Raw genomic sequence first — 13,140 nt, 5'->3', positions numbered from 1 at the left:
CTGGTGTGCTTTAGTTGTGATTTTGATTTTCCTCTTCCCTCCCAGTTCCTCTTCCCTTTTGTGTCATGCTTCCCCCCCCCCCTTTTTCTTTTAGATAGTTGGTAGACACTGTCTCGTTTTGATTGCATGTAAGCTGCTCAGGGAGCCGCTTTGGCTGAAGAGCAGGGTAGAAGTGCTCTAAATCAATAAACAATCAACATTTTCAGAGGCATAGCTTATCAAGGCATATTATGCCTTTAAAAGACAACAGAGGGCAACACCACAACATAGCTTGAACCAGTACCTTGAAGTCTCTTCCCTTTCTCAGTTTCCCCTTTTTCCTGGCAAGTCCATGCACGCTGTCATAGCCTGCCGGTGCTGCGGTTAACGAACTGTCCATGTGACCTGTTTCAAAACACTTTCCAAGGGCTACATCGCAAATCAGCAGTAACCGAGTTCCATCTGTTCTGTTTGGCCAAGAGTAGTTGATGCATGCGCTGTTAAACAAAGCAGAAGAAGCTGATTGGTTATACTCGGACAAATATTTTAAGTACTTGCTATAGCTTGAGTTTAACCAACAGAAAAAGGCATGTGGGGTTTGCGGCTCTTGCCACATCAGCCCAAAGCTGTATACATAACAACCATTTAAAGCACATAACTTTCACCAAAGAATCCTGGGAACCATAGTTTACCCCTCACAGAGCTAGAATTCCCAGCACTTTTGAGGAACTACAGTCCCCAGGATTCTTTGTGGAAGATGCATGCTTTAAATGGACTTTAAATCTATGATGTGTATGTAGCCTATGTTTATTATGGTCCAGACCCTACAACAAACCCAAATGCCAACTCATCTGCAAGACTTTATAGTGCTAGTCACAACATCAAGGGTTCACTCATCAACGCACCTTCCAGTGTGGTACATATGCCATTCTGCATTCCACATAAGGCAAAATAATGGACACAAATTTAATGTCACTGGTCTCACGCTGCCCCTCACAGAGTTGCAATTCCCAGCACCCTTAGCAAACTACAGTTCCCAGGAATCTCTAGGGGAAATCATGTGCTTTCAGTGTTTGCTATGTATGCAGCCCAAGTCCAATACTCCACTGGTTCTCAAAAGGGATATCTCTGTGGGGGAAAGCATGTGAAGTGGCACTCAGAAGCAAGAGGTCCAGAGGGCGGCATCATGAGGACAGGTCTATTCTGGGTCGGCTCCCCATTTGTGGAATGGTCTCCTCAGGGAAATTCACCTGGCACCTTCATTACATATCTTTAGGAGAAATGAAAATGTTTCTCTTCAAGGGCCATTGGCTGATTAATATTCTATGCCCTTTTAAATGTGTTTGTTATTGGTTTGTGCTTGTTTTGTTATGTATTATGTGTTCTCATTTTGTATTTTTATGTTGTGAACTGCCCTGTGATCCTCGGGTGAAGGGAGATATTCAAGTTTAATTAATTAATAGTAATAACAACAACAATAGGAGCAACACACATAGCACTCCCCATCAGGCAGTGAATGATAAGATCTCAACTGTTATTACTGCCAGAGAACTGCAGACCTTACGGAGTCGCTGAAATAGATGCCGCTGCCCAAGTGCCCACAATCCGTTCTTTCTACGCCATGCTCTTCAACGACAATCTTTGGCAAGAGCAGTCCTCTAGAAAAGCAGAAGATTTACACAGTAAATGTGGAGAACCTTTCTTTTTCGCTCGAGGGACACATTCCCTCATAGGCCGCAAGGCAGTGGCAGGAAGGCCAGAGGCAAAAGACGACAGAGCTCTTGTATGTATTTGAGCCATGCAAAAGCCGGGAGGTTTCTAAGCACATACCCAAATCTCTCCATCCTCTGTCCAGGCAAGCAAGAGGCATTGCCACAGTGGAAGGACACAATCTGGCAAGGCAAAAGCAGGAAGGTGCAGAGATGGGGTGGTGAGGGGTTTGGCTCAGTGAGGAGGAATGCGGCCTGGAAAAAGTTCCAAGGGCTAGAGAGGCAGAGAACTGGAGAGCTGTACCCAGCCCCTAGGCCTCAGGTTCCCCACCTCTGAGGTAAAGCACCTTGACATGCAGGCACACAGCTTTTCTACGCTAGTAATATGTGTATCAATATTGGGAAAGGGAAGGGGGAAGGGATAAACAGACACAAAGGAGCCCAGGTTGTGTGGAGTCTAGTTATTTCCCTCATTCTTCACCATCAATGGATGAGGACTGTAGAGAGATGGGCTGCCCCACTCCACCAAACTTTCCCACTTCCAGCTTGCAGACACCCATTGCCTGCACAGGGGTGTCAGTAAACCACAGTTCCCTCTTTGGACATTAATGGGAAACTTTTGGGTTTGCTTCACAGCCTGCGCAGACAGAAGAGGAAGCAGTAACAAGGATGTGCGTGTGGGTGCATGTGGTTTGTGCATATCCTAACGTTAAGGTAGAATTGGACTGTCCAAATTCAGCCATTGTCATTGAAAGATAACCGAGCCTTTGGCCGAATGGCTCTGTTGTCTTCTTGCCTCTCATGCGCAGCAGAAAACCACCTGCAAAGCTAAGACAGACCATGACGCAAGTTGTTACCGGGAGAGGATTCCAACGAAGTTGTGAACAGACGAAGCGTGGTATAAAGACTGGACATTGCCAAGATGGCTCTCGAAAGCCGCTACTTCCGTCATTCTGCCTACTCTATAGATCTCCAAAACTTCTACGGGATGTTCACTGCAAGAAAATTTAAAATGAATAGAATGTTCCCAAAATGCATTTTTTCCCAGTTTAAGACCCCAGATTTATTCTGGCCACAGTCACTAAATGAGATTGAACATTTTGCCACAAGCATTGAATATGTCCGAGGTTCGCCTTAGAGGAACACGTGATTTATACATGTTACATATTTCATGTCTAATAAGATTTCGTAGAGCAATAGTTCTCACCCAGAATGTTTCTGTGTTTCTATCTGTCTGTGTTTGTTTCCAGTAGTCTAATGATCTTCACAGCGGTCTGGTTCACACAAACAGTAATCCACGGTTTATTAGACAAAGCTTGATTTGTTTGAATGCACTAATTCAGTTTGTTGATGGTTTATGAATGATGGTTTGTTTTAACTATGGTTTGGCTGATTAACTATGTTATAGGGGAGCACCAAGACATTTGTCACACAACCAAGGCATAAGATACTAGCCATAGCTTGTTTGCATGTCTGTGAGATGACTCACAGTTTGTTGTAAACCATGTCTTAGAGTTGTATACAAATTTAGTGAAGTTTAGTGTGAACAGACCTTTTCTCTGAAGTTAAACGCAGAGGCCTTTGAAGGGCTTTGCAGGTAAGTGTGTTTTCCTAGTAACATGGGTTTTTATCAAAACAAAATAAAAAAATTCCTTCCAGTAGCACCTTAAAGACCAACTGAGTTAGTTCTAGGTATGAGCTTTCGTGTGCATGCACACTTCTTCAGATACAGTGTATCTGAAGAAGTGTGCATGCACACGAAAGCTCATACCTAGAACTAACTCAGTTGGTCTTTAAGGTGCTACTGGAAGGAATTTTTTTATTTTGTTTTGACCATGGCAGACCAACACGGCTACCTATCTGTAAATGGGTTTTTATAAATGTTTTGAATCTTCCACCTATGTCAGTGTTTAAGAAAAGATTCTTTGAGGTCCTTCAAAATCATATGACGGCATTAAAAAATGATTACTGAATCTGGGTAGTACAACCAAGAAATTACACATCACAACTGAAACTCACCCAGTATATTGGTCCATCTTTTCTTCAATATCCTGAAACTCTTCTCCAAAGACAGGACATATCCTGCATCTCAGAGCTCGGTACTTGGAAAGGGACGGTGGGTTAGGAATTGATATGTTTGTTTCATGAACGTTCAGCATGTCCCTGATTAGCTATAAAAAAATATATATAGCAACTTTCAGTGTTTGTATTTCCAAAACAAAGCTTTTATTTGTTTATTATAATTTACATTCTGCTCATTGTCTGTAGGCCCGAGAGCAGCTTACCTCAGAGGAAATATATGCAACAAATAATATTTTTTAAATCTGTTAAGACCAGGGATTGGGTGCCTCTGACCCTCAGGGCTAATGAACTCAAGTCAAAACTTGGAGGCAACTTGCAGGCACCACCAATCAGCAATACCTGCAAAGCCCTTCCCCCAAGCGCTGAGCAAGACAACACTTTGAAAGGGGCTTCAGAAGATCCCTGTGGGCAAAAGAGGCCACCTGTCAAACTTCTCCACTTCTGCATTTGGGGGTGGGGAAAAAAAATCAAATCATCAACTGAACAACCAAACACCCACAAAATAGTCAGCAAGCTTCATAGGACTCTTCTTCAACTGAGAAAATCCCCAGTGACAACACGGAGCAAATTTCAGAAATGTAAATTTAATAATTAAAATAGAAATTTTCCTTTTGTGACTCATAAGATTGAATATATGGGATGGGATCATGGAACTCATGCGGCAAGGTTTTTTTGCTGCAAATTTGTACTAGGCTTCCCCCAAATGATGCTTGGGCACCAAATATAGTGCCAGAAGTGTTTCTGTGTGATGTACACACGTTTTCATATATGCTGTAAGCTGCCCAGAGTGGCTGGGGAAATCCAGTCAGATGGGCAGGGTATAAAATATATATATTACTACAAGCCGATGGGACCCTCCAAGAAATGCTTAAAGGAGCACCAGACAAATACCATTATGATGACATAAATGTTTTCCCTCTTGGCAAATACTTTCAAATCTGTGTTCTGGACCAAAGCCCACAGGAATTCTGGAGCATAAGAAATCTCTATTGTTCAAAGAGGATAGAATCATATTTTCTGCTCATTTGAGGGGTGAAATTTATTCCATCAGGCTTTTAAAGTTAATTTTATAGTTTTACCACATTTTTAATTTTGTTGAGTCATCCATGCACCTCTTAGAGACAACTGTAATTAAGCGGTACATACATTTTTGAAATGATGCAATTAAACAAACATCTGAAGGGCTACAGGTTCCCCACCTGAGCACAACACACTCAAACTCTGGTTATGCATAGGATACACTGAAAGCAAAGGTCAGATTCAACAACGTTACCTGACAGAGACTGTGCTTGGTAGATAACAACTTTCTGGTTACGTCATAATCCATAATTTTGTGAGGTATGATTTTATAAAACTCTGACATTATCTCCATTTTCTCTTTCGGAGATTCCAATTCATCCAGTGCCTTCCTTGCTCGGAGCAAAATACCTTCTGCTCTGCTCACCTTTTAAGAAAATGTGGTATAAAAATGTGTTATTTTCTTTCTTGCCGCCTTGTTTTTTTTAAAGACTCAGACAAATGTGAAGAGAGACAGACAAGGAGGGCTAAGGGTGCATATACATCCCATATATTTAAAGCACATTCCTGCCTGCCTCAAAGAATCCTGGGAATTGTAGTTTATTAAGGGTACTGAGAACTGTAGCTTGGTGGAGGTTACACTACAGTTTGCAGGATTTGGGGGGGGGGCACAGCTACAAGGGATTCCACCACAAGAGAATGACTTCCACATAGCAGGACATGCACTTATGGAGGCTGTAGCCAGAACAGAAAGGAAAGAGAGAGAGAGAGAGGTGCGTCCCTTGCCTTTGTAGAAATAAACCATTAACACGTTTAATGACAAACCTATCACAGCAACACTGGCTGTCACAATCCAGAAACAGAAAGCGCATTTGCTTGGCATTGTATTTCTGTTGGCATTCAAGGGAATTAAACGCTCTGAGTGAGCCAATGTCTGCAAGCGGGATTGCCTTACATCATTGAGGCTGAGTTCGGTTACTGGTTTAGCCAGCAGCGGAGTCAGGTGTCCAAGTGCTTCAATCCAGATCAGTTCCACAAACTTGCTGACTGTTTCAGGCAAAGAGCTGGAATTCGTGGCTTCTGCTATAAGCACCTGCAAACATACCAATGCGATCAGGCCACCCAGAAGTGCTCAATGGTAAATAGCGGTTTAAAAACAGAGCTAACAGAGAACATGTCGTGAATTTCAATAACTGACATTTCTCTTCAGAACGGCATTAATATTTTTAAAAATAGGAACAGAAGCAGCCAAGCCTATGATTCTATGAATTAATGTCCCAGTTCATATGCCACATTAAACCTTAACTATCAATAACTTTTGGTTTAAATTGAATGATTGCCATACTGATGCATACTGCTCTTAAGGACCTGTTTGGCTCCTTCCCCTCATGTGAGTTTGCCACATCAGGGGGGGGAAGCAAATCAGAATCTGACTTTGTGTTGTTGTTCTTCTTCTTATATATTTATTTATATTCTGCCTTTTTCCATGATGGGACTCAAGGCGACTTACAGAACTGCTAAAAACACAGAAAACTGAATCCTTAAAAAAATTACACTAACCTCTTGCAGCTTTTCTGAAGCTAGATATTCCACTTCATGGGGAAAATCTTCTTTGAACTGGTAATTCTCATTTTTCAGCTTTGCAGTACAAAGCTCATAGACTATTCTAGCCTCTTCAGAAGTCCTTGCTGGTATAAATCGTTTCTTGAACTGAGAACAAAAGAGTGTCCCAATTCAAGTATTATTATTTTTTAAGGGGAGGGGGGAAGAGAATCACAAAAAGAGAGACATTTCTCATAAATTATCCTGGCATTGAGACAAACTTAAATTCTAGTTTTCCTTGTGCTGTGAGGCATCCAGCTTCGGGTTTGAGAAGACACACAAACCTGCTCGAAATGTGATTGCAAGCAGCAAACCCTGGGAATTGTACTGCGACAGTTCTTAGGTCACAGGGTAGAAAAGGTGGCCCTATCAGCTGCTAGACAGGCTTATGCTCGTGACTGGAAATGTCCCTCGTGTGAAATCCTGGAGACCCATTGCCAGTCAGTGTGGACAATACAGAGTTGGATGGGCCAATGATCCGACTTGGTATAAGGCGACATTTCCTATCACAATTCAAAGTGTTGGTGCTGAACGACCTCGGCCCTGTATACCTGAAGGAGCGCCTCCAACCTCATCATTCAACTGGGACACAGAGATTTGGCAGTTCCCTTCTAGCAGTTCTCTCACTGTGAGAAGTGAGTCAGTTCAGAGGGGGCTTTCTCAGTAGTAGCACCCACCCTGTGGAACACCCTCCCATCAGTTGTCAAGGAGATGAGTAACTATATATATAACCTTTAGAAGACATCTGAAGGCAGCCCTGTACAGGGAAGCTTTTTAATGTGCAATGTTTTATTAGTGCTTTTATATACTTTGGAAGCCACCCAGAGTAAAATAAAATTAACATTTATTGTTATTATTATTATTATTATTATTATTACTTAAAACAAAAGAAGGGGGAAAAGAAAATCCAGAAAATTAAGCAAGAGCATAACACAACGTACGAAACCTCTCTCATTCAAGAGCATTCACAGCATCAAAGAAACAAACTAATGCATGATCATAACAACCACCCCAACTTACCTCTTTCCCATCCAGCTGACTGTAGCATGTGCTTATGCAGAAAAGATAATCACAGTGCTGCTGAGAGCATTGAAGTTCAACCACCACATACCTGCCAGGCGCCGTAACCTGGGGCGGGGAAAAAGGTGTTTAAGTGCATTTCTATTTGGTAGGCATTATCAGACTCATTTATTCGATTAAGTTTTTAACCTGACTAAACTAACCAAAGCAGCATAGCTTCACAAAATAATTAAAAAGTCAAACAAAAGCCATTTAACACCATCAGCAATATTGAAGTTCTTACCTGTTCAAGGACATCATACTTTGCAACCACAAAGCCTTCAGGGAAATAAGGAACATTTTCATCATTATTTGATCTGGAACCAATAAAAAAAACAGCAACACCAGACTCTTTATTACTGAATGCAACTGAGGCTGCAGTCCATCCCACCAGGATTCACCTCTGAGTAAACTGTAAGCCTACAATATTAAAGTCAGCCACCTAATGGAAATATATAAGACTTCTGAACTCTTTCAAAAGTCAGTAGTGAAGGCTTGCATAGGAACAAGAGTGTGATTGAGTTTTATTTTGCTTAAAAGTGCTAACAAACAAAGGCAGGTTTCTTTTTGCATTTTGCTTGCTTATTTAAATATGCCAAGGGTTCCATATGAAAAGTATCTTAATACTGGGTAGTGTCGTGGTTAAAGTGTTTAACTAGGACCAGGATTAAAATCCCAACTCAGCCATGAAGCTCAGGAGGTGATCTTGGGCCAGTCACAAACCTGTTTGATCCTGCCAATTCTAATAACAGAGCAGCTGTAGGGAACCTTGGATGTTCTCCCTCCAAAGCATTTGCTCTACCCCTGAGCGCCGAATCCCTCTCCAAAGGGAGAGAATGTCTGTTCTTCTTTAAATGAGAAAAATAGAAGCCAGAGTAGCCAAGAAAATTACCTTAGCTCACCCACACTGCTGTTTTCCTGAGCCCTGCTGCTGTTCCATTCATTCTTTCCAGGAGTCCTCTTTTCTAGGTGGTCATCTTCATAAACTATTTATTAAGACAGTAGTTATTTTCCTTATGCCCACCAGCTGCTTTTTGAATTAGCATTCATGTATATGAACCACAACTAATAAATCTCAAAAATCAAGAAAGATAGTAAGAATCTGAAAGGCTGTTTTCAGTGAGAGATGTATTACGGTAAATGATTTTGCTTCGCTTCAGCCCACCAAACTACCCTGTAGACAGCAAGCTACTTGGTTTGTTCCCCGGCGCCAACATACAGCTCAGCGCTTGGATCCCACCTAATTTTAGGGTTTAACCAGATGTGGGCTGCCATTTTCCCTCAACCACTGCCAAGACACATTATCTTCCTGCAACAGTAGACAGATTCTGCCATTTGCAGTAAACCTACTCTTTCCCTTTTGCCCTCCAATGAGACACAACCGCTGTCCATGCCACTTCACAACAAAGGAAAAGATTAGACTACTTTCTTATTTCCTTGGCTGATTCAATTTAAATCCTATGCCCTTTTAAAATGTGTTTTTTTTGGGGGGGGGCTATTGGGTTGTTGTTCCTTATTGGGGGGGGGGGCTATTGGGTTGTTGTTCCTTATTGTTGTTCCTTATTTCTGTATTGTGGTTGAGCCTATTGTCACTAGAGATATTAAATATTTATTTTATTAAATTTCTATCCTGTCCTTCATCCGGGAATGACAGGGCGGTTTAAAATACAAGCGGTGGCCATTTTGCGTGTGTCCAATTGACGTGTGGCTGCTGATGCCTGGGTCCTTTTGGACCCAGAAGATGGCAGAACAGGGGCAGAAGTGGGGCAGGGCAGAACAGGGGTCGGCCAGACTGGAGGTGGAAGAGGGCAGGGCGGAGCAGGCTTATGCGCACTCCACTGCGCATGGGGACCGGAAACAGAACCCTGCGCAAAATGGTCACCGCCTGTATAAAAACACAAAAATGCATAATGTAATAACAAAGAGAAGCATTATCCACACACACACACAGTTCAACAGGCCATATACTACAGAATTAGCCAAAGGCCTAGGAGAAGAGGAATGTTTCTGCCTGGTGCCTAATTGTTATCAGGGTACTCTTAGGAACAAAGAAAACAACCTGACATCAAGGTACTTCCCTATTCCACCAAGCTCAGTGTTGCTTATACTGAATGACTCTCTAGGATTACTATTATTATCTATTGAATATATATACCGCCCTATACCCGGAGGTCTCAGAGAGGTTCACGGAATAAAATCAAGATATAAAAACATAAAATACCCAATAAAAATAAAAACAACAACCCAATAGCCCCCCCCAAAAAAACCACATTTTAAAAGGGCATAGGATTTAAATTGAATCAACCAAAGGCCTGGTTAAAAAGGAATGTTTTTGTCTGGCGCCTAAAGGTGCATAATGAAGGTGCCAGGTGAACTTCCATGGGGAGAGTATTCCACAGACAGGGAGCCACTGCAGAGAAGGCCCATTCTCATGTTGCCACCCTCCAATCATTCTAGCCTTACCTGGAAATGCCAGTGATGGAACTTGAGACCTTTTACACATAAAACATGCACTTTAACACTGAGCTATGGCCCCTGCCCAGCTTCAGCTTTCTATTTACTAGTACAGAAATTCTGCAACCCAAAATCCCCCCCCTTTTTTTTGCGATGTGAATAAGTTGAGCAAACAGAAACAAATTTACACACAATCTTATTCTAGTTTAATAGACTTCAAAATGCTCTACCTTCAGAGGAGTGTTCCGACAGCAACTCGTCTTCCGAGGAGGACTCTAGTCCATGAGAATTTTCCCTCCATGACTGCTGGGCTTCGTAGTCATCAGCCTGTAAAAGTCTTCTTTCTTTAATTGAGTTCCATATGAAATCAGTACCTACAATGGGCAGCTGATATTTCTTGATGGCTTTCAGATGAATGGAGCTGAGTGCAGTAGCGTCATCAGTGACTACGTGAGTACACTAAAATGTAATGAGGGGTTCAGTTTAGAAAATGAACTGTTCATACTAAGGATCATATTGTGGGTCTACACAAAAAAAGAATCTTGAGGCAACAGTCACTACGCTACCTACCAAGGCTATTACTCGGTGTCATACCAAACCCAAGTAATAGAGGCATCCTCAGAATCCCCTCCCTGGCCCCCTGTTGAGGCACATATCCTCCTAAGGCCACATATAAGCAAAATATATAAGATCCCATCAATAATGATCATCAATAATAGCATCAATAATGATCAATAAGATCCCTTCAATAATGCAGTAGCAGCCAGAGCATAAAGTGCTACATTGCTTTACACCTCTGTTTACAACAAAGAACTAAACATTTAAAACTTACCCCATGATTTAACACAAATTTAATCTGCCCACCATTTTCTTTAATGCAGCCATTTAGTCTGCTCTTTTCCACAACGGATAATTTTTTCACTTTCACGAAGAATACGCAGTTTGCAAAAATTTTCACCGTCATCCTGCAAAATAATAATAATAATTTATTATTTACACCCTGCCCATCTGACTGGGTTTCCCTAGCCACTCTGGGCGGCTCCCAACCGAATACTAAAAACACAGTACAACATTAAACATTAAAAGCTTCCCTAAACAGGGCTGCCTTCAGATGTCTTTTAAAAGTAAGATAGTTGTTTATTGCCTTGACATCAGATGGGAGGGTATTCCACAGGGCAAGTGCCACTACCGAGAAAGCCCTCTGCCTGGTTCCCTGTAACTTCACCTCACGCAGTGAGGGAACTGCCAGAAGGTCCTCAGTGCTGGACCTCAGTGTCCCAGAATCTTTCTATAGGTAAAGGAGGTATGGTTTTCAAGTTACCGAACAACACCCACAACACCCATTCATGACGAACCTGTCATTTCCTCTTAATCTGTTTCTAGGTCCCTATCCTCCATGACATCTTTATCATAGAAATTCTATATGGGAAACATCCAAACCTGACATTAATTAAAGCTTTTTTACTAGTCCACATTAGTCTCCTGCTCTCCAAAGCATAATCTGACAATGGCCTGCTTTGCACAGGAAAAAGTAAACCCATCCTGAGGTCCTACTCAAAGGGAAGAAAAGAGGAGATACTCCTTCACCCACTCCGCTTTTCTCATAATGTAAAAATCTGAAAATCTGAGTTCAGACCCTTCAACAAACCCAGCTGTCAACTCTGTGCCCTAATCACAGAACCTAAATGCGTCAGCCACAACATCAAGGTCTTGTTCACCTGCTGGTATTCCAGTGTGATCTATACCAGCAAAGCCCTTCTGTGTTCTACAGAGGACATAATAATAAACGGACACAAATTTAGTATTGCTGGTCACATGCTGTGAAACACTCTTCCAGCACAGATTGTGCAGGCATCTTCCTCACTGCGGACTTTCAGGAATCTCTCTAATACTTTATTACGCTGACAGGAATTTTCAGCCATTTAATTTTATTTATTTTGATCAGCCAGTCATTTAATGATTATCGGTATTGTTTTAATCGTGATATTTTATGATGTGGTGGTACAGAAATACTTTTGTAAACAAACAAACAAATGTACATGCAGTTGAAACCAGAATTTTCAAAAACTAATGGAAATATATTTAAACCTCCCAGGACACTGTTGACAAATGGCTATTGCTGCACGAAGGAACTGGAGAGGGGGAGCCCAGCATGAAATGGCTGAGTTACAACATTCAAGGAAGTTTAAATCTATCACCTGTGGCTTGAATCAAGATTATGGATGTCACCAAACCTATTTTACATGCCTTACCATAACTGTCACAGTAGATCATGTGTGCATTTCATTTCTCTCTCACTTCGCTGCTTGCAACCAACCCCACCAGATATACCTGTCAGCTTAGGATAATGCCTCAGATATCTAATCATGTAGTAGATTCTGGTCTACGAAAAATTATGTAAGTGTGCTAGTCTTTGTGGTGCTAGAATACTTTTCGATGCTTGCACTGCAATCCAGCTAGTGCTCTGAAAACTACGTTATATGACCATAGGTGGAAAGTGGGTTCTTGCCCCCCCCCCCCCGTAATGCAGTCCGACAAATGTTGACTCAGAAGTAAACTACACTGAATTTAATGCAACTTACTTCCAGGTAAGCATGTACAGGTGTGTGAGAGAATTGTGGGTGCTTCTTGTTTCTAGTACCTATGCATATAAATGCATGCACTTTTACACAAAAGACTCCATGCAGGACACAAACTACAGCAATTCACATACTACAGTTGCTAAGATACAGTTTTACACTGTGAGAGCACCAGTGAACAATTTTTCTAATATAACTAACCAAAAGAGCCATCCCCTTCAAAAACCGGTTTACAGGCTATTTTATAATGGAGTATAAAGTGCAGCTTATTTCCAAGTACCTAGGCAGACAATTGGGCTGTAAGTAAAGTCCAAAATGGCCTGCAATGAGATTGTCCCTAGATAATCTATCCTCATGAAAATACCTTGGATCTCAATGTGTGAGCACCAACCTTTATTTGTAGAAAAAGATTATTTGTTTTCTATCCTGCCCTTCCACCTAAAGCACCAAACGAAACAGCAGAACAATACAAACATTAAATTTAGAACAAATTTCCTTGGAGCTAATTAGCTCCCAAAGTTTCTAGAAATAGCCCTGAACAAACTTATGCTGCAGTCTGCTCCCATAAGACTTAAACATTTCTGGTGTAAAACTGTCTATATGTCATTTACTGTACTTTAAATCAGGGATGGGAAACCTTTGGGCAGCTGAACTTCAGC

The 13,140-nt window shown here is 41.6% G+C and overlaps 1 protein-coding gene across 2 annotated transcripts in view; it reads right to left on the bottom strand.

Annotated features, from left to right (window-relative positions):
- The window catches only part of PARP4 (poly(ADP-ribose) polymerase family member 4), a 47,967-nt gene that overhangs the window by 32,632 nt on the left and 2,195 nt on the right, over positions 1-13,140 (bottom strand). The window contains exons 2-13 of one of the 2 annotated variants that reach the window (XM_081860026.1): positions 10,735-10,867; positions 10,133-10,361; positions 8,341-8,434; positions 7,693-7,765; positions 7,410-7,517; positions 6,348-6,497; positions 5,743-5,880; positions 5,044-5,214; positions 3,708-3,859; positions 2,546-2,683; positions 1,539-1,637; positions 284-476 (exon numbers count right to left, since the gene is read on the bottom strand). In XM_081860026.1, the coding sequence (XP_081716152.1) occupies positions 284-476; positions 1,539-1,637; positions 2,546-2,683; positions 3,708-3,859; positions 5,044-5,214; positions 5,743-5,880; positions 6,348-6,497; positions 7,410-7,517; positions 7,693-7,765; positions 8,341-8,434; positions 10,133-10,361; positions 10,735-10,866 (1,677 nt within the window). In that variant the 5' untranslated portion in view covers position 10,867. Of the gene's footprint in view, positions 1-283; positions 477-1,538; positions 1,638-2,545; positions 2,684-3,707; positions 3,860-5,043; positions 5,215-5,742; positions 5,881-6,347; positions 6,498-7,409; positions 7,518-7,692; positions 7,766-8,340; positions 8,435-10,132; positions 10,362-10,734; positions 10,872-13,140 lie in introns of those variants that run through there. The other variant, XM_081860027.1, reaches the window with a different exon arrangement.

The sequence above is a fragment of the Podarcis erhardii genome, assembly GCF_964252035.2.
Source record: "Podarcis erhardii genome assembly, chromosome: 4".
NCBI lineage: Eukaryota > Metazoa > Chordata > Lepidosauria > Squamata > Lacertidae > Podarcis > Podarcis erhardii.
The sequence above is the reverse complement of the archived record's forward strand: the minus strand, read 5'-3'. Positions and strand labels throughout refer to the sequence as shown.